This window comes from Euprymna scolopes, chromosome 3 (genome assembly GCF_053919585.1).
Source record: "Euprymna scolopes isolate OS-2025 chromosome 3, ASM5391958v1, whole genome shotgun sequence".
Lineage (NCBI taxonomy): Eukaryota > Metazoa > Mollusca > Cephalopoda > Sepiida > Sepiolidae > Euprymna > Euprymna scolopes.
In genome coordinates this window covers 25,971,222-25,993,526 of record NC_136484.1, presented here as the reverse complement: position 1 = coordinate 25,993,526, position 22,305 = coordinate 25,971,222, and the positions used below count along the sequence as shown (strand labels likewise).

Here is a 22,305-nt window from a genome sequence, read left to right as displayed (position 1 = left end):
TAGGTCAGAATTGCCGACCTGATACCAAGGACTTTTTCTATATGAACATTAATTATGAACTTCTGCAATATCCTCTCAGACTCTTTACGTCAGAAGGCATCATATAGACCCCCCTTCAATGGCTGCAAACATATCTTCAGAGACAGATGAACCAACTACTAGTTACTGTTGAAGATGAAGGATTATCACCTGTTTACAGAGACGAAAATGGGCATTCCTTTTTTGCAACAGAGGATCTAATAAAATTTGTATAGAATTTTAAGGTAGGCGTTTGTTGCGTTTGTCTTATTTTGCCACTGTTAGGAGCAAAAAGCAATTAAATAAATAACATCACTTCCGGTTGCTCATTCCTACGTTGAGAATTATTTCTAAATATAACATTATTTATAAAGAAAAAAAAAAAATCACTATGAACATGGGAAAAGGGAGAGAGGTGCCTTTACTCCTTCTGTACTTTCACTGGTGCTTATTTAGATTGGCAATTATGACAACAATTAAAAGTAAAGAAAATACAAAAAAGTCTGTATGATGTATGTATGTATCAGCCACGGAACAAAGATGAATTATTCCAAAAATCACATAATTTGATCAAGGAATTTTTTTATTATTCAAGAAACTCAAATTTCACTATCCATAAGGGGGAAATCAAGGACAGACAAGAGATTTTCATTTTTTTTTTTTGTATCATAAGACAACGAAAACATAAGATTTAAAAACCAAAAAATTTAATAACATGTTTTTTTTTTAATTTCTATTTTCAGAAAATAAAATTTTCAAATTATGTCATATACAAGTTAAAAACTAAATTTGAAAAATATTAAAATGGCTTTGGCCTTCACTCATTTGTAAACAGAAACAAACAAAAAAAAAAAAACCCAGCAAATTTGTTTGTTTAAAAAACTACTTGATCACTTTGTGATTTTTGGAATACACCATCTTCAATCCGTGGCATGTAGGTATATAAGTTTTTGGTGCTGTTACAAAATTGGGACGAGATTTTGTAGTCAATAAATGGAGTTTTCAGATTTACAAAAAAAAAAAAAAACAAAAAAAAAAAAAACAATGGTCTTAACTAATTTTTTTTGTCAATTCTAATAAGTTACAATGGTAGCTTCCAAATTATGCAGTTGAAATTACCCAAATATTACTGAATTAGTAAATAAAATAACTTTAATCGTGTAGCAGGTGAAGCTTTTCCGCCATCTTGTTTTAAACCAAAACGAAAAATTACCTATCTTTTGAATTCTCCTGCGTTTTACGATAGTTATCATCAAATTCTATTTTTTATTTTCTTTAATAATTTTCTACCTTAACGATTTTTGCAATTTTTTGATATAATCATCTTAAAAATACGAGGAATACATAGATAAGATTGTTTTCATGTGAAATTCAATATTACAATTTCCGAAATTTTGTTCCAATAGTGTAGAAGCGCCAAGTTTTGTTTTAATTTAATTTTTTGTTTTTTTATGACCAAAAGTACCAATCTAAATCATGGTACTTGCAGTTTAATCAAGACATTAAAAAATGAAAATAAAAAAAAGTTATATTGTACGTATCCGTTTTGGACTGAAGTTCTCCAAAAAAAATAATTTTCACTTAATTTGATCGAGTATTTTTATTTTTATTCTTTATTTTTTTTTATTTTTTTTTTTTTTTTTACACCACGGAAAAAACACGCTTTTATGACAGCGCGCTCAAGGTAAGCCATGTTTGGATTTTTAGAACACGCCACAGGGAGATAACTCGACCTTTGTGCAATTACCTCCACTGCTATCAAAAAAAACTCTTCTGGTTATTATTTAAGTAAAACTTGCAATTATTTTGAAAGCAATTATATATTAATACGATAGCGTGCGTGTTCTTTTGTGTGCCACGTTTACATCCGGGTTGTTTAATTGTTGTTCTATTTCTTGTCATAAATAATTTTACCAAGAATTCTTCATGAGTTTTGGTTATCGCTGAAGGAACTCAAGTTATATTATACTAGACTATGTTATATTAGCTATGGAATTAATGTATGAGCATGACACTTGTGATGTAAAGAAAATAGTTTTTTGTGACAAACATTTCTATGAAATTATATTAAAATGAAAAAAAGAATACAGAGAGATTTCTACGAGTCATTCTGTTTATAATTTTTTATTTTTGAAAAACAAAACAAAAAGAAAAACAAAAAAAAAACTTACGGCCATTGAATTATAAGCGGTTTGCCTTACTTATAGGTAAATGTGCACTGAATAGATACCATGATACTTAAAGTTAAATTCAAATTTTGATATATCTTTCAATTTAAATGCGGGAAAAAAAAAAAAAAAAAACAATTGGGAAGCTGAAAACGTACACAGTAAAACAATGTTTTATTGTCGCATTTATTATTTGTAACGCAAATTAAAAAAAAAAACATTTTCGGGGTTATTTATGTTGGTAGTGTAGAAGAAAATGCATGAATGTTTATTAAGAAAGGTGTATTAAAAAAATGGAGAATAAATTTTAAAAAAATGAAGGCGGTGGGTAAATCGCCGTTGTAAAATGCTCTTATGGTTGTCAACAGGTTAAAATAGATTTATTTTTAAGACAATTGCGTTAAAATAACTTAAGGAAATGAACGATGTAAAAAAGAAAAAATGCAGAAAGTATTAATAATTGTTTATTTGGATAATTTAAATGTGGAAAAAAAAAAATTGGGACGCTGAAAACGAACACAGTAAAACAATACGTTTTATTGTCACGTTGATTATTTGCTTATGTACGCATGCGCGACCGGAAGTCGTAAACCAGATGTTGGGTTACAACACCTGTTACAAGGTCATTTGAATTTTTATATATATATATATATATATATATATATATAATCTCTTTTCTTTTTTTTTGAAATCGCAACTTTATAACATAAAAATCCATAGAACATTAACTCTATAATATATACGAAATCTGCAAGAATTAAAATACCATATTTAAGCGTATTTTACGACCACGCTTTACCAGGCATTTCTGCTAGCTTAGATAAATACTTCTGCAGTTTTAACAAAAAAAGCTACAATAGAGCATCTCCATTTACACTGAACATCTACAGAATGCCAACATCAATTTATTACATGTGAATGAGTCCTCTGTGGAATTTCCACAGGTCCCCCTAGTTTCCATTAATAATTTATTGTCTACTATATCATTTTTCGTAATTTTTGGATGGATGTGTTACTAATTTCAAAATGACAATTAAGTTGATAACATTGGTTTTAAGTTTTAGTTGAAATTTAGTTTTTTAATTTTCGATATTATTACAAAGAAGCACTTATAGTTTTCTCCAAGTTAGAATTTATTTTATGGTGCTTGTTAAGATATATATATATATATCTATATATTTTTTACATGGGAGTCACCACTTATCAAGGCCTGAAGGCCACTCGAGAACAAGGATTATTGAGTGTACAGTAGTCAATGGGATAATATAGTAATCGTTAGTAATGGAAATTTGGTAAAAGGGACGGTTCATCAAGAATTTGTTTATGTTTGACTTGAAGACAACCAAATTGCAGTCAGTTGGGAAACAGGCAAATGGAAGAGTGTTCCACAGGCGTGCAGTTCTAAGAAAGAAACTTTGTTCATAGAATCTACGTTTTGGTTTAGGCACAGATAAAGAATGTGGGAAATTATTGATAGTATTTACAATTAGACAAGCATTTCTCGTGAATGTTTGGCGAAAGGGGACCATGGATTGGAGCTCAGACGAGCACTTCACATGGAAATAACGATAAAACAATGACAGGCTTGCAACGTCTCTTCTGTGGGATAGAGGTTGCAGGGAAGAGAAAAGAGCATCCCCCACTAAGCTACAAAGTCTATTTTGAACTCTGTCAAGGCAGCATAAGCTGCTTCTAGCAGCTCCTGCACAGATGTGGCAACAATACTCCATCCTTGGACATACTTGGCTTTTATATAGATAGAGAATTTCATCAGCAGTGAGATATCTACTGGAGCGGTAGAAGGATCCCACCATTTTTCCAGTAACTTTAGCAACAGATTTGATGTACGTGTTCCATTTAAGATCAGGAGTAATGGTCAAGCCCAGAAGCTTGTCAAAACATGGAGCCTCCCCAAGAAAAGAACCATCCATTTCAATTGATGCCAGATGGGGATCAGAGCATTGATGATGTAAAGACAGAAGCTTGGTTTTAGATGCATTAAAAGTAACCATCTACCTCTTTCCTCATTGTACCACACACTCAAGATCAGAGGAGAGAGAATCAGAGAGAACTTGGTCATTTACAGCCTTTGATGTGTTGCCATAGATGGTAGTGTCGTCAGCATAAATGTCAACGAATGATCCAAGGATGTGTTTTGGGAGATCATTAATGTAGATCAGGAAGAAAGTTGAGCCCAGGATGGACCCCTGAGGGACTCCAGCATTAATACTGTGAGCTTCTGATTACTGCCCATGAACCACTACGCTTATGAGCCTATCAGAGAGAAATAATTTAATAATTGAGAAAACATTTCCAACTATACCGTAGCTGGAGATTTTATGAAGTAGACCTTTATGCTAGACCCTATCAAAGGCCTTTAATATGTCAAGAGCAATTACCCTAGAAAGGAAGCTTTTGTCGAGAGAATTCAGCCGACAAATCAATTTTTTAAATATATCGTTTTAAGCAGAAACAATATTACGTACTTAACTGCCATGTCGAAAATAGTAATATACCCCCCCCCCAAAATAACCAAAATTCATTGAGTAGAACAACTAGTTATTCTAATGACTATTATTGTGTTTTTAGTAAAAAAAAAAAAAAAAGTATCGCTATAGACAACAAATATTGACATGAAGTAATCTAAAATATTCTTTTCAAAGTTATGTTCTGTGTGTAGCCTCCTACTGCCTAAAAATGCGATTTTAACCAATTTTCCGCAACAATTATTTTTAACTAGAAATAAATATCTACTCGATTTTTTTGTAATTTTTGGATATATTACTATTTTCGCCATGACAATTAAGTACGTAACATTGTTTTGACTTAATAAAACAACATTAAAAAAATAAATCAATTTTATTTAGGAAAAAAAAAATCAATTTTAATTCGTGCAAAGCAATATTTCGAGAGCGTGTAACTTCAACGTGAAAACAATGCGGTTTTCTGCACATGTAATTTCGCGTGCTTTTCTTCTCCAGAGAGATTGGTAATTTCCATTTGAACAGTGAAGTGGCGAGGAGGCGCAACAGCGACAACACCGATACGTTCCCTCACTCTCTATAGAGTCGAGTGTGGGGGACATTAAACAATGAGTCAAACAACGACTATTTCGATTGCATTTATTGAACAGGTTATGTACGGAGTAAAAATTACTGTTAAAAATTAGTCAAAAGCTAGAACAAAATTCAATGAACACCGAACAGAAGAATCGCCTCAATTTCTAAGTCACAGAAAAAGGCTTATATGGTTTGGAAGTGTTTTTGTTTTTTACCGTTTCGACACTAAAGTTGAAATATGCATTTCAGACGGAGAAAGATTGATAACGCCAGGTAAGAAAGAAATAAACACGTTACTTAATTCAACATTCATCAATTCAAAACTGTACATATCCGGCGTTACTCGGGAATCGTACTTTAATCTTTGCCTCCCCCACCCATGCAATTTTTAATTATTTTTAATAGGATTCTGAACTTTTAATCAATAATAATTAAATAGAACATTTTAGAAAAGTTTAAGAAAAAAAAAATCCAACGGTTTTTATTTATTTATTTTTTAAAACTAATTTGATTCAAAACGAAATTCTTAAATTGTTTTATTTTTATTTCTACACATGTTGAAACGCAAACTCACTGCATGAAAAGATGTAGCCAGCGATTTCGTCAAAATGTGAATCCAGCAACAAATGAGAAAAGTAGCCCAAATAAGCCTAAAATTATTAATCAGCAAAAGAAATTTGTCAAAAATAAATAAGGAGGAGGTACTTCTACAGTTTATGGACTGTGCTTGTCTGTGCTGAAAGATAAACACGTAGAAACCCATTTTTAACACGGGAAGGGGGGGGACTATTTTCGCTGCTAATGCATCTATGTTACCGCGCTATTTAAAAAGTATTTGTTAAATTCAATTTTTTAATATTTTCGTTTATTAAACCGTTACAGAATAGTTACAAAACAGTAGAACCCCTCCCCACGTTAAGAATAGATTGCTTAAATAACATTATTTCAGCATGATAACAGATGCAGTGATGATGCACTGATGCATGCAGTCCACAAGGACTAATCTCTACTTTCACTTAATTTAATAAAATGATTATTTTTACGATTATCGCTTCGATTTCACTTCCGGTTGCCCGTCCCATGTTAAGAATGGTTTTTCTAAATAACGTTAATTTATATACATAAATAAATAAAAAGTCCTTAAAATGGAGCTGAGGGATGACTTCTGGGTAAAAATCATTAAATACTTCGGTACTTGTACAGTTTAGTCAAGACATTAAAAAATGAAAATACCGAAAAAAGTTTAAAATGTTTGTACCCGTTATAGAACGAAGTTCTCCGAAAAAAAAAAAAAAAAAAAAAATTTCACTTAATTTCATTTTTTTTTTTTTTTTTTTTTTTTTTACAGCGGAAAAACACGTTTTTATGAGAGCGCGTTGAAGGCGGCCATCTTGGATTTAAAAAAAATGTTTGAATTTTAGAAATGCCAAAGGGAGATAACTCCAGTTAAAGCGCTGACACCCCTTCCCATCTTTAATACTAGCTTTTCTTCCTAAAAAAATCGAACATTTTGCTCGGTATCAAATTGTTTTTTCGCTGTAAAAAAAAAAAAAACAACAACAAAAAACAAAAACTAACAATGTAATAAGATACCGTAAAAAAAAAAAAAAAAAAAAAAAAAAAAAAAGAAATTAAATAAATCAAGGCACTTATGTTACCATGCTGAAGTAACGGTATTTTGAAAGGCATTTTTAACATGGGGAAGAGGTGTAACTATTCTGTACTTCCACCTAACAATTTAAAAGATTTGGTAAAATTTGAATTTTACTTGAAAATACCATTTAAAAAAAACTAGCATGGCAACATAATAGTGCAGACTGCAGCGGAAACCGTAAAAAAAAAAAAAAATAAATAAATAAATAAATAAAATAAAAAAATTCATTTAATCTGAAAATTCGAACTAATTTTTTTCCAGAGTTAAAAATGACTAAAATAAATATGAAATTTCCAATAAACATGAAGAAATTGTCGCGGCGAGCACACAAAAAACTTCAACGGTTTACGTCGTCGACTTCGAAAATAATTTTTCGACGAAAAATTAGATAAATAAAATTATGGCCAAAGATTTTATAAGCCAAATTCGAGTATTATGATTCATTTGTGTTAACAAAACTGTACATTTCCGGAATTTTACGCAACAATGAATGAGGTCGTTCGAATTTACACCGAAACTTTTTTGTGTGTTGTGTGGCATTTTTTTGTGGACAATTTGTTTTCACTTTTGAAGAACTCGACTCGAAATAGGGGGAGACAATTCAAAATCTTTCAGATTTTTTTTCCAAAAATTTCTCATGAAAATGAAAAATTGCCCCCTCCAAAATAATAAACTGTCTGAGAAAATAGTTGTGATAACTTAAAAAGCGAACTTTTTTTTTGTAACAAAAATAAAATTTAATTTTGAAATTTTGAATTATTGGAAAGTGTGACGTTTTGGTAATCTTAAATTCTATACCTATGCTTTATTCTGGAAGAATTCCACTTGGAGCACTGTGGAATTCTTCACGATTAAAAAAAAAAAAAAAAAAGACTAATGTCATTTTTGTTAATTTTTTTCGAAACAAATGTAAACATGACTATTTGGAATTTCTTTCTAAGTCGGCCAACGCCAGGTAAGTGCACTCACTGCAGTTATCTGGAATCCGATTAAAATCATTAGTATAGTGTTGTTTGGTTTGGAATTAAATAAAAGTTGAAAAGTTGAAATTTTTTTATATTTATATTACTCGACAAAGGGATTAAGCATTATTTTTGGTACTTTGAAACGAACTTCTTTTTATATAACAAACATTTAAGTTTAATTCGCCAAAAGCCTGTTAGGTTTGGTTCAAATTCTGTAGAATCAACAATTTCTTTATAAAACATTTGATTCCCCCCCCCCATTGTATTAACAATTTAAGTCTTACATTTTACTCGTTACAAATCGGCATTAAACTGGGTTACCCCCCCCCCATGCTACTAGACAGCATTTCAAAACATTACATCATTTGATGACAAAAACAAAATATAATACATCGGGAAAACAAAAACATATAATGAACTGAACTTAATGTAATATAAAATCCGGTTGCGTGTTAAGATAAAGTCGACAGATCAAGGCATTTTTTTTAAATATGTGGTTTTAAGCAACAACAGTACTTGCTTAATTGTCATGTCGAAAATATTAATGTATTAAAAATTATGAAAATTCATCAAGTCGAGTAGAACGACTGTTATTGTGTTTTTAGTATAAAAATAAATAAATCGTTGCTATAGGCTACAAATGTCGGGAGATAATTCTGCTCCCTGTATTCGCAACATTCAATGTGTTCTGTTCACGTCTAAGAAAAATGCAATTTCCAATTTTTCGTAAAAATTACTTTTAATTATAAATAATTTTCTACTCGCTGAATTTTCGAGTATTATTGGATACATTAGTATTTTCAACATGACACTTAAGCAGTCTTGTTTTTGCTTAAGCCACAAAAAAAAAAAAAAAAAAAAAAAAAATCGATCCGTCGATTATTTAAACAAACACCAAAATTTGCCAAGCGACATTTTTCTTGTTCCTCTAATACTAACACATCTCAGCTTTTCGGGCTAGGATCAAATTATTAAATTAAAACTATTTAAATGTGGTATTGTGGTGACTACTGAAGTGAAAGCAATAGTCCAATAAATAAATAATGCGGTGTAAAATAGACGATTTAAAAAAAAAAAAAAAAATCTGTTTTGTTCGGAAGATGTGAATTATTCTTGACCGGAATAATTTTTATTTCATCCAGAGTACCCCTGTTTAGGGAAGCAAACGTACTTTGCCCTTGTGGGAAGGGAAATTGATAGGAACAATATCCGACAATATTGACACGTGTTAAGCTTCTATTTACAACTGAACAAAGCAAATTTATTTTAAATGGACGGTTTAGATTTCAAACTCAAATAGGGGTACTAGTGCAAGGGCACTTACTGATCCGCGCTATATTTTTAAGTTTAAAGTTTTACGATATCTGTTTTTATTAAATTGTAAGGTGAAAGTACAGAATAGGTACTCCCCCCCCCGTCCCCATGTTAAGGATAGCTTTCTAAATAATAACGTTATTATTTAAGCACGGATCAATAAGTGCAAGGCAAGACTGCAAGAGTACCCAAATAGGTTTTACACTTAATTATAAACGTTGTATGGCACGGACATGTTGAAATGCGATGTTATTTTTACAAACTTAAAAAAGTTCAGAAGTTATTTGAAATAGCTAAGTTTGCCGTTCTAGCACCGATGATGCATGCGGTTATAATTAAATTAGTTGAATTCATAGAGACTTTTTTTTTTTTTTTTTCAAATTAAAAACTCCCTTTCTTAGATCGATATCAACCCAGATGACAAACAGGAAATATGAATCTGACAATGTTTTGGTTTATTTGCGTATGCGACCTTTTAACAAAAGAATAAAATGACTTCGTGTCATCGTGAAAATCCAGATTTGGCCTTTTCCTCTAAAACAAACTAAATTAATTGGCCTTTTGGTCAAGATCAAAGTGTAGTATCTGTTCTTCGCTGTACTTCCATTTCTTGTTCTCTTTCGGTGGAGGATTAGCCCTTCCCTTCACGACAGAGACAATTTTTTATTTTTGTACCTTTTCTCCACGTTAAAAAACGACCCTGGTGTCTAACCCTGTCCCGTGGGGAGGCATAGTAAATAGGTACAAAAAATAAAAAAAAGGGCGGGCAAATTCGATACTACGATCGTTTAACTTTTTTTTTTTTTTTTCAATATAGGCAAGATTCTGGACAACCACCGATAATACTTCTTTAGAATTTGAACCGAACTATCTTTTAACCTAACCGAATTTGCTACTTTACGAACCGTGCCAAACTCATTCTTAATATGGGGAAAGAGGGAGTACTTACTTTCACCTAATTTTAAAAGATATCATATAAATTTATGGTGCTTCTTGCACTTACTGAGTGATCCGCGCTATTTTTTTAAAATCGTATTTCCAAGTTTAATTTTATGATATGTTTTTTTATTCAATTGTAAGGTTAAAGTACAGAATATGTACAAAACACCCTCCACATGTTAAGAATGGCTTTTTAAATAATAACGTTATTATTTCAGCACAGATCAATAAGTGCACTAGTATTAAATTTATTTAACTCGAAGATCCAAGAAGAAAATAATAAAATAAAAAAAATAACACAAATGGACCATAATACTCGAATTTAGCTTATAAAATCTTTGGCCATGATTTTATTTATTCGAAAATAAATAAAAATAAAATAACACGTATTCTCCATAAGTGTTCGCAATTTGAGGCTTTAAACCTCCTTCAGGCTTAGTTCTGTTCAAACTCTGTAGAAGCACAATATAAAGTTTCATTTTATCGCTTCAATAAGAAAAGAAGTACTAATTTTACTCAGCTGTCATAAACAAAAATTTTTTGGACGGAATTGAAAAAAAAAAAAAAATCAATCGTAAAATGATACGACATTATGAAAAAGAAAGAAAAGTTTATAAGTGATTTCACTTGCTAACAAAAGAAATACAACTTGTTTAGATGTATTTATATTCGTTACCGATCAACTAAGATGTCAACAAAGAGAACACTTACCTGTTCCATCAAGAGTTTGGCTTGGCACATTAATAGCATAAAAAACTGGTGGGTCGCTATTACCCACAGAAGATGGTGAACCATTGTTACTAGCGAGAACTTCATCTTTAAAAAGTTTCAGAGACGAGGGAGTCTGGCGATTTCTAAGTTTTAAGTTGTCCCCACTAGTAGACGATCCGTATTGTTGGTTAAAAAATCCGGCATTATTTCGTCCTCCTGGCATTTGCCGAGGATGTCCGTCATCGTCGCCATAATCGGGTGTGGTACCATCGGTGATGGTCGGGCTTCTTCGATGGTAAAACAGCCAGCGAAACAGCTGTCCTAAGGAAACGAATGGACTGCTGACCCCACGCAATAGAAGTAAGATGGGCCATATAAAGATGACATAAAGGACGTGTCGTAAACTCATAGTCTTGTAGTCAGGGGAAACGTAGACTTCTTAATAAAATATGAGGAAATTTACTGAATTTCCCGCTTTGTCTGCCATAGAAGTGAAAACATAGACGATGAGTGTAGCCAAACGGCTATATTTGAAAAACGCCTTCAGCCATTGGTGGTTCACGTGTAAATAGAAACCATTTACTGACAAGATAAATGAATGGACGGGTACGCGTCGTCGTACGCAAACAGAGTGATTTTAAACAGACGTATGATTGGTCGAACGATGTACTACGCAACCAATCAAAATACGCACAATAAGGTCATATCCACCATTTGAACTTTGACATAGGTTCATATCCACATCATGCAATTTCTAACGAAGTTTTTCATTAGTGAGACGAACAGGATATAACCAATCAAAACCTGAGTTAGAGAAAAATAGATATTTTGACCTTTAACCTTCTGATTGTCAATCTCGTGTTAATGTTCATTTATTATGAGACAAACGGCGCTACATTTCGACTAGGTAGGACGATAACTTTTTTTGTTTTCTTTTTAACTACAAGATTTTTTTAATGTGATTGTTAAAGTCGAAGAATGAGAGGTGTAGTTTTCAAATTTTAAAGTTGTATTACCAAAAGTAATTATATTATTATTACACCGTGTGTACATATAGTAGTAGTTGTAGTCATTTCGAGAGAGAATAAACCTTATTTAAAAAGTCGGGGACAGAATTCGCATTTTCTTTGAATTATTAATTTAAAACAAATGTCCGAAAACATTTTTCAAATTGGACATAGTTTTGTTTTCTTATTGTTTGCACGTGACACATTCGTCGGGAAACTCCCCCTTTTGATTAAAAAAAAATGTAAACAACAGAAAATGTGATGACATTTTTTTTTTTTTTACAATAAATTTCTTTAAAATTTCTTAGAAAAAAAAAAAAAAGCTTTGTAGTGAGAATATCATGAACCAATAAATTGGTAAATTACATTTTCATTTTTGACAAGTTTGCCAAAACATTACGATTTTGTGGGTGGATTTCGGTCGAACAAGTTATGTCATAATTTTCTTTGGTGCTTGTGCAGCCGCAGCCGCGCTATTTTTTTTAATCGTATTTTTAAATTTAATTAAAGTTTTATATATATATATATATATATATATATATATATATATATATATATATATATATATATATATATATATATATTTTTTTTATTCAATTGTAAGGTTGAAGTATAGAATAGGTACAAAACACCCTCCCTTCCCCATGTTAAGAATGGCTTTTTAAATAATAACGTTATTATTTACGTCCGGATCACTCTCTGCACCTTTTCTTTTGTCCGTCAAATTAAAACTGAAGTCACGCATTTTTTTTTTAAATATTTTCGATTTTGTTTATTGTTATAAACTTAACAATTTTGAAAAGTTACATTTGAATAAAGCTTAGTGAAAGTCAATATATTTTCCTTTTTGTTTTTTACTGTATTAAAAAAAAAAAAATGGGAGGTGTCATTACAGGCATTGGAGACTAAATTTTATTTTGGAAATTGAAACATTAAGGATTGGTTTTGGTATGAATAGGATGCAGAAAGAAAAAAAAGAAAAAGGATTAACATTAAAGTTTGTATTAAAAATATGCCGGCTTTTCTTCCCGGGTGTTCCAATAATGTTGATAACTAATTAGAACCGTGGCTACGATGGTCACGCTAGAACCGAGGATTAATTTTGTTACGGATTTTTTAAAAAATGGTAGATTATTTTGGTAGTTATGCAGAATACGGATGCTGAAATAACGTTATTAGAAACCCGTTCTTAACATGGGTAGAAGAGGGCGTTTTGTAACTTTCACTTAACAATTGGTTTCATTACTCGGTGTTTACAAAGCTTTTGCGCGGCTGCAAAATTAAGCGAGTTCGTTTTTATTTTTTCTCAAATTGTGTGTGTGTGTATATATATACATACATATATATATATATATATATATATATATATATATATATATATATATACATGGTTAATTTTTACAACGTGTCCCGCCCCAGCGTATTATAAACACCACGACCTCTCTATGTTAAGAACGACTTTCGAAATAAACACTCCCAACCGTGAAAGCTGTTCTTAACATGAGGAGGTTGGGAGGACGTTTATTCCGAAAGCCGTTCTTAGCATGGGGTGGTTGGGGGTGTTTATACTACGCTGGAGCAGGTCCTAAAAAAATACTTTTTTTTAATAAGCAAACGAACAGAAAAATGGACAACCCATTTCTTGTTGTTCACTTGCTTATTTTATTTTTATTTTTTTTTTAAGGTAAATTTTTACCTGGTTTGCACCTTAGCATTGTCTTTTTAAAATGACGATTTTGGTAGGTTTTCGGGTATGCTGAAAACAAATTTCGCATTTAAATTTTCGAAAATAAGTAGGTTTCCGGATATTAAGCAATGTCATTTCTTATTTTGAAGAAAAACAAAATGCAAAAGAATGGTTTCATTTTGCAAATGACATCTCTGCACAGAACCTTTGTAAACATCGGGTGACAAAAACTTGAAAATGACCTAACAATTTAATAAGCAAGAAACCGTAAAAATCTCACTATTCTGCACAAGCATCTTAACGTGAAAACGCGCTTCGTATTTTACATAAGTAACTTATTGTTCATTATTTATTAAATTGTTAGGCGAAGGTACAGAATAGTTAAACAAAAAATAATAAATATATAAATAACCCCCTTTTCTCATGTTAAGAATGGATTTCGAAATATTATTTCAGTACGACCCGTATTCTGCATAAGTATTGATTATTTTCAATTACTCATGTTTAAACCCATCAATAGATGTAAGATATTTCATTTTTTTTATTATTTATGAGTAAAAAAATATATAGGTACTTATTCAGATTGACACTTATGTAAGAGATTCTGCAAAAATAAGCAGGCTCCTCGTTGGTCAGTTTGACCGCTCACCATTTTGTTTGAACCTATCAGATTGATTGTTCTTACTAACTGCCGAGGGTATTCTTGGCGCTAAATTTATCTTTTCAGCCCGCCAGTTTTCACAAAGACAACAGGCTGAAATGGACGTAGAAAACTCACTCGAAAACCCCTTTGTCTCATTGAGACGAATTAATGCCCCAATGTGAGCAAGATGTTATTATCATGTGCAAATACCAACGCCTTTATGTTGAGCGAAGTATTATATTCTTCGCAGACTGTTGTGTTCTGTGAATTGATTGACTTTCATGATCACTTATGTCTCTCAGACACGAAATTAAGGTCTATGTTTTGACCTGTCCCTTGTCCGCCATTTGGACGGTTATATACAGTGAACTCCATGACGACTACTGGACTCGCAGCATTCATCCTTAGAAGGCATCACTTAATCATCGACCTGTTGCAGCTATTCTTCGAACAGCGTGGAGTATTGTTTCCTGCATTACGCATAGATAAATCATGAACTACTACCCTTTTCGGGTGTTACCAGTCCTGCATGGCAGATAGCTACACATAAATAAGGGGGAGACAACTCAGTTCGAACTATTGAGATCAACATCAGCCTTTTAGCATAAAATTACTAAAAATTGAAAATAGCGATAGAGCAGACTAGCAGTGTTTCTTCTGTGGAAAAGAGGTTACAGGGAAGAGAAAAGGGCATCACCTACCAGGTTTCAAAGCTGGTTTGTCAAGGCAGGATAATGTGTTCTGAGCAGCTCTGGCTCAAATGTGGCAACAGTACTCCATCCTAGGATGTACTTGCTTCTTATACAGGTAGAGGATTGCATCAACAGTGAGATATCTACTGGAACAGTAGAATGATTCAACCATTTTTTCTGCAATCTTCACAACAGATTTGATGTATGTGGTCCATTTCAGATTAAAAGTGAAGGTCAGACTCAGAAGCTTGTCAAAGCATAATGCTTCCCTAAGATGAAAGCCATTCATTTCATTTGGGCTCCAGATGTGGGTCAGAGCATTAATAACGGAAATAGAGAAGCTTGGTTTTAGATGCATTAAAATTAACCAGCTACCTTTTTGCCCTTTGCACCACTTCTTAGAGAGAATCAGAAAAATCTTGGTCATTTCCTGTCTTTAAAGTGTTGCCATAGATAGTAGTGTCATCTGCATAAATGTCTATGAATGATATAAGAATGTGATTTGGGAGATCATTGATGAAGATCAGAAAGAGAGTTGGGCCCAGGACGGAACTCTGAGGGATGCCAGTGATGATAATGAGTTTCTGATTTCTTCCCATCAACCACTACTCTTATAAACCTATCAGAGAGAAAGAATTTAATAACTGAGAAACATTTCTAGCTCTTATATAGCTGAAGATCTTGTGAAGTAGACTTTTATGCCATACCTTATCAAAAACCTTTGAGATATTAAGAGCAATTGCCCTAGAAACGAAACGCCCGTCAAGAGATTCACTAATCCTGTGTGATATTAAAGTTAGCACATCGACTGTAGATCTAGCAGAACAGAAACCATATTGCATGTTACTAAGTTATTTTTGCTAAAATAGTTGACCATTTCTCTATTTAACAGATTCTGGCAAATTACTCATGACGCACAGGAGACTGATTGGTTTGTACATAAAGGGAGATTGTAGACTTGATTGTCTTCCAACAAGTACCTATTTTTCTCTAAGCTCCCCGCCTGGGCAATGTTGGGTAAATAAAGCTAGTTAAAAATATTTAAATTCTCTTATTTTGTTGATAGTTATATGAAATAAATAAAATTTAGTGGAAGATTTTCAGTATTAATTTCACACTTATTTCCTTATTAGGCAAAACTAATTCTGCCTTTTACAGCCAGACTGACAGAATTTAATGGGACTTGTTGAATGATTCAGTATAAAATGAACCACAACGGTCATGAAATAGTAATAAAAAGACAGTTTTTATTAATCAACAATGTTTTTCAGCGTCATTTTTCTTAGATTTTTTTAGTACTGCAACAATACTCAGCATACGGCACAATCACATTGACACAGTGGTTCTCACCATGTCACCAAAGTTAAGCAATGTTGAGCCTAGCCAGTACCAAATGGGTGACCATTTGGGAAGGCTAGGTGCTGTATGTAACCCCTGGGAAGGTTGGGTGTGGGGCCAGCACCTTCACCCTGAAAAAATAACTCATTGCTACAAAAACATCTACAAAGTTGTGGATGGTCTATGCCTCTCCAGGGGCTCAAGGCTATGGATGGGATGGGGATACTCGGCATTGACTAAGTGTTAATTTAATAGAATTAAATATTTTAATTCATTTTAAATGAATGAAAATTAAAAATAAAAATTTTATGATTAATAAATGTACTTGAAGATATAAAAGGTAGACTGCAAATTTGCAACCATTTTTCGACTGGTAGGAATCAGTGTCCCAAATTCAGCTTCTAATTTGGTACCGTTGTGCTACCAGAGCACTTAATCGTGCTCTCATCCACTTAAAATAAGAAGAGGGTATTTAAAAAAAAGAAAAAAGAAGCAAATTAAACAAAATCAGAATATCGTTCATTCATTAATTGTGAAACAGCGTGTCTTTTACATTTCTGAATTTTTGAGACGAGGATTGGTTATTTGTATTTGGAATCATCAGACTTCTGTTCTCATCTTGAGTACCATTTTCGCAACGTTTCAGTCAATGTAATCTTTGATTTTCTTCAAGTTTATCTTGTCAAACTCAGGAATTTGGACAGAACTTTCAAATGGAACCCTTTATTTATTTCACGAGGATAGCAATTGCAAATTACTTAGGACCTCTATTCAGTCATGGCTGACAGAACGAGACCATGCTACCCCCATGAAGTAGATAAAAAGTTTCATTTGAAATTCCGTCCAAATTCCCAAGTTCAACAGAAACATTCCTGAGATCAACAAGATACACCTGAAGAAGGGTGGAGGTTACATCGACCGAAACGTTGTGAAAATGGCACTCAAGATGAGAACAGTAGTCTGATAAATCCAAATAATACGAATAGCATATTTTTTTGCTCAGAAAACTGATTTTCAAAGTAAAAATTTGCATATATAAGAACAGACAAAGTCTAGAATGAGTTTTTTTTTTTTGTGTTTTGTTTTTTCATCAGCATATGATTACCTGAAGTATCTATTTAGGCTTGGTTACTTAAATTTTAATGAATTTTTTTTTTTTTTTTACGAAAAGGAATTGTCACTTATCAAGGCCAAATGCCACTCAAGAATAAGAATGGAAGTATATCAGTAACATTTGCTTTTATTTTAATTTTTTCTTGATCAAAAAGTAAATTACAATATGAAAAGGAAATCGAGTATTTGTTACATAAAATAATGAAATGAAAGAAGTAACATTTCTTTGAACAGTTTAAAAGAGTGAATTATCTTGTTTACTCTTCGTTGATCCTAAAGTCAGAGTCCAGTATTTAGATGAATGCCACGACATGAAGCATTTTAATCTAAAAATTATTCTGCTATACACAATCCCCAGAGTATACTTATTTATGATTGGCATCGGTTTTAGGTTTCTGCTGGTTTTCTTTACTGGCGAGTTCAATAGGTGAGATTACTAGTATTGCATTGTCCTTTCTGTAAAACTTAATAGAGCTGATTATGGTAGGACAATACACAGGCTAAAGTTATATTCTATTGCTTTCATCCTGTGAATCTGCAGAATAGAGGCTGGTATCATACACTATGCAGAAATTGTTTGGTACTGTAATTGCTGGCTTTAGGTAAAATGCTAGTGGATGGTCCTGCCATTCTCTCTCTTAATAGTAGGATATTCTCCATTCTTGAAGTAAGACCTGTGTTGAGGGTCCTCAGATGGGTATGACTTGCAGGTTATTAAGGTTCTAGATGAGTCTTGTATCAGGTGTTAAAAGTTGGAAAACTTGTCCAGCTGAGATCTGTATTCAGTATGATTGTGGTTTCATGCAAGTTTGCATGACGATTGCAGGGTTCCATTTGTCTGTGTACTTATTGAGTGTCCTGATCTGCTGTTGTATTTGAAGTTCTGAGAAATTACTTGCACCTAAGGCAGCATTAAATCCAGTCAGCTTGCACCAGCCTCCTCCTTGGCATGAACCACATCTCCAATGCTGTTATCCTGAGAAAGGTCATATGAAATTGCTAGCCACTCATGATTCTGCACCTGAATATCAGCCAGAAAGTTTTGTCATGAAAAAATGTTTGTTTTTGGATTTGTTTAAGGGGAGTGTCCCAAATTCTATCCTGGCTTTTAGTGGATCGCTTATAGTGCCAGAACCTTTGCTTTTACAACCAAAAGTGAGCGATGTTACAGACTGGATGGAGCATTTCCTTACTATCCAGCTCAGGCATACTGGACTTTTGTAGGAGATAAGGGCTGCACTCTCACCGTATCAGTAACTATGATGGCAACAGAGTGATAAGATGAAAAAACATACACAATAGATTTTTTTTTCATTTTACTTTGGTGTAAGTTTTCAGAAATCAAGAGATCTTCCTGGTGCTAAATACTTGATCTCTTTATGAGATACATTCAAATGTTCAAACGTTGTGTGAAGAAACGAAGAACATGAATTTGCTTCTTTCCAATTGACCAGTTAACTATGTTTTTTCTTATGGTCTTTTCATATTACTGAATTCCAGGACAAGAATTCATCTGGTCTAGTGGAATATCTAGCTAAGTACTGTTACTTAAGGTAACATCAATTGGAGAAAGTGCAACATTCCTTGTATGAGCAAACGTTGAGGAGATCTTTGAATACTATTTATTTTGAATATTTGACCAAGGATTACTTATAGGGAAGAATATTTTTTTGCCAGGTTTTCCTGAGAAACTGAAGACTTTCTAAGATAGCATATATTAATTCAGACTCTGCTAATCTATTTATTTTTATTTCATTTTACTTCAGTCGAAGTTCTCAGAAATCAAGCCCCCCCCCCCCACTTCCAGGGGGTTAATGCTTGATCTCTACATGAGATACATAGATATTCGAATATTTCAGTAAAGTTCTCCTTTCCATCTCAAACACTGATTTAGCAAAGAAGTTGGGAACATAGGTTTCTTCTCCCCATTTGACCATTTAAATATGTTATAGTATATCTTGTGGTCTCTTGGCTTTACAGAATTCCTGGATAAGAATTCATCTAGTCTGGTGAAGTATCAAATTTAGTGCTGTTTCTAGAGGCAACGTCATTTGGAGAAGGTGCACCATTCAATGTGTAGCCATATGGATGGGATCTTATTTGAATATTTTGTTAGGGTTTACTTGTAGGGGGGAGTATTCTCATGATAGGTTATGCTGACAAACTTCTGTACAGACAGTTTTAGACACTCGATAATAGTGTCTAATAGGCATTCGACTTCTCTCTAGGCTTATTTTTTGTTGGAGATGAGGCATCCTACCAGATGCCAGACATTCACCCACTATTTCTGAGACCCCAACCGAGAGATCCTTTTCAGATTCAGTCTCTATAAGCACAATTGTTTGTATCTATCTCGCACTTGCTTCAGCAGGTATATTTGCTAGAGTTTTTTTTTTAAATTCTTTACTGGAATGATAGAGATCTTTCTAAAGATTCCAGTTTCTTTTTATGTTGTGCATAAGACCTTTCTTTCTCTCTCTCAACTCTGTTTAAGCTTGCATTATTAAGGAAACTGACTTCAACTAGGGTTGCTACTTTTTTGTTTGTATTCCATATCACTGTTAGGTTTCACAACTCCTTTTTTTTTTTTTTTTTAAGGTATGTAGCTGTAGAAAGTGGCTAGTCATCATGGATGGTGTACAACTTATTTCTAACAGTTCTTTTTAGCATATATGTTCCCAGAACTTATTGCTATATGTAAAGCTGTTTGTGGATTGTTAAAGAATAGGGAAAAAGAAAAAATGTAATCACAGCCATCTTTTTCTTGTTTTCTATTAGATCTAGTTTACTTTGCTTTTAAGTTTTGTTTGCCCTCCTTCCCACCGAGATTAGATATGGCGTAAGGTCAGTTTAAGATGGAGGAATCCAATTTCCTCTAAAATAGGAGTACTCTAGATGGTTGCAAAGTTTGTTACAATCGGACTTGTCAACATTCTCCATGTCAGCACCTCAGGCGACTCACAATTAAAACAATTTCTCCTTCCAAAGGCGGAGGTTACATTTGAGAGGATGGCCACCTGGAATTGAACAGAATTATATCCTATTCTGATATAATCCCAAGGTCTGTGTTTTAAGTGAATTGAACATTCAATACAACTGTAGCTATTGTGGATTTACCACTGGGCTAAATTTGTAAATGCTTCAAAATGGCTGCCTGCTAAAACCAAAAAAAGAAAAAGGCCACTAGTAAATGGAAATGATATGTATTTGAGTTTTTTTTCCCCCCAGTTCCAAACAAAAACTTCAATTCCTAAGTAGCTTGACATTTTCTTTACAAAACGATTTGCTGGTAAAGTGTCAGCTGAGAGAGAAGGATAGAAAAATTAATGGAATCCATTTTGTGGGCTCTCTTCCCAGCCAACATGTTTTAAATTCCATCGTTCTCATTGTTCTAATGTCACTTTTTTTCCCACCTTTTTCTTTCTTTTTTTTACATTTTTTTTTGTTGTGTCTACTTTAACTTTTTCAGAAAAAGCCCTTTGAAAGGGGGGGGGGGGTAAGAAAAATTCCAATTATCACACTCTCAGACTGAGCAAAGGATTGACAAAAATTTGTTCATAATTCTTCCATTCTCTTGTTTTTATCTAATCTTTTGCAAAACAGGAAACTCATGAATGAATTATGCCTATATATATATATATATATATATATATATATATATATATATATATATATATATATCGGGTTGACAAGAAGGGTTTTGCGGTTTTTCATTTTTAAATTCAGATGAACATATCTTGGCTCAAATGAAAATTTGTTGATCAAAATAAGCACCATCAGAATCAATGCACTTTTGCCAACGCAAAACAAGTATATTTATGCCAGTGACGTAAAAATCTTGTGTTCTGGTAGTGATAAAGTTGCTGAAGGCATTTTTTATATCGCATAGATTTTTGAAGCATTTCTCACGCAGAAAGTTGTTGAGATGCTTGAAAAAGTGGTAATCAGTAGGTGAGAGGTCTGGAGAGTATGGCAGATGAGGCAAAGTTTCGTAGCCCAATTTGTTCAATTTCTGCAGCAACCCTTTTGTGGTCACGCATTGTCATGGAGAAGAATTGGGCCTTTTCTGTTGACTAATGCTGAGTGTTGTTGTCAAAGTTTCTGATGCATTTCATCCATTTGTTGAAAGTACTTTTCTGCCATAATGGTTTCACCTGCATTCAAAAACAATGGATGAAACCGGTCACAGTCAAACAGTCAGCATGACCTTTTGGTGCAACTCTAGCTTCAGGAAGTGTCATGGAGATTTGTCAGCGTCTAACCACTGAGCTGAGTGTCGCCGGTTGTCGTAAAGAACCCACTTTGCATTGCAAGTCACAACCCGGTCAAGAAACGGGTCGTTCTTGTTGCGTAAAAGAAAGGAACATGACATTTTATAATGATGTTTCCTTTGGTTGTTGTTCAATTCGTGAGGCACTCATTTATCGATTTTTTTTTTTTTGTCTTAACATTACGTCAACATCCGATGGCCGACCACTCCGCTCATCATCTTCAAGACTCATGTTGCCACTGCAGAATTTCTTAAACCATCATTGTGCTGTGTGTTCAGTAGTGGTTCCTGAGCCAAACACTTTGTTGATATCGTGAGCTGTTTAAGCAACTTTTTGACTTAGTTTGAATTGAAATAAGAAAATTGTGCAAATTTGCGTTTTTTTCCATCTTGCATTCAACGTTCTGGAAAGAAGACATACTTGTTTTAAAACAATTGTAATTTAAACGATTAGATAGAGTGAAAAACGTTCTTTAAAATGATATATAAAGTAAAGGTATTATAATAAAAAAACTTATTTGAAAATACATCATTTGAAATCAAAATTAAAAATTCCGCAAGAACTTTCTTCTCAACCTAATATTTGGTGTTTGGTGGAATTTTTTTTAGAAAGTTTAAAACTTTCAATTCCAACAATTGGTTAATCTTGGTGCCAGACCTTTGGTTTATTTTCAACAGCCTTGTAACTCTTGCTTCCTTTATATATATTATATTCCATGAGCAATGT

At 33.0% G+C, this 22,305-nt stretch overlaps 2 protein-coding genes across 3 annotated transcripts in view; one reads left to right on the top strand and one right to left on the bottom strand.

Moving 5' to 3' along the window:
* Window positions 1-11,522, bottom strand: part of LOC145254150 (ankyrin repeat and LEM domain-containing protein 2-like) — an 86,478-nt gene extending 74,956 nt beyond the window's left edge. Inside the window, exon 1 of the mRNA XM_080112999.1 lies at window positions 10,829-11,522. Coding sequence (XP_079969125.1) covers window positions 10,829-11,237 — 409 coding nt within the window. The 5' untranslated portion in view covers window positions 11,238-11,522. The remainder of the gene's footprint in view (window positions 1-10,828) is intronic.
* LOC145254166 (phosphatidylinositol 3,4,5-trisphosphate 3-phosphatase TPTE2-like) overlaps window positions 5,141-22,305 on the top strand; it is a 182,844-nt gene continuing 165,679 nt past the window's right edge. Inside the window, exon 1 of one of the 2 annotated variants that reach the window (XM_080113001.1) lies at window positions 5,141-5,518. In XM_080113001.1, coding sequence (XP_079969127.1) covers window positions 5,484-5,518 — 35 coding nt within the window. In that variant the 5' untranslated portion in view covers window positions 5,141-5,483. Of the gene's footprint in view, window positions 5,519-11,562; window positions 11,736-22,305 lie in introns of those variants that run through there. The other variant, XM_080113003.1, reaches the window with a different exon arrangement.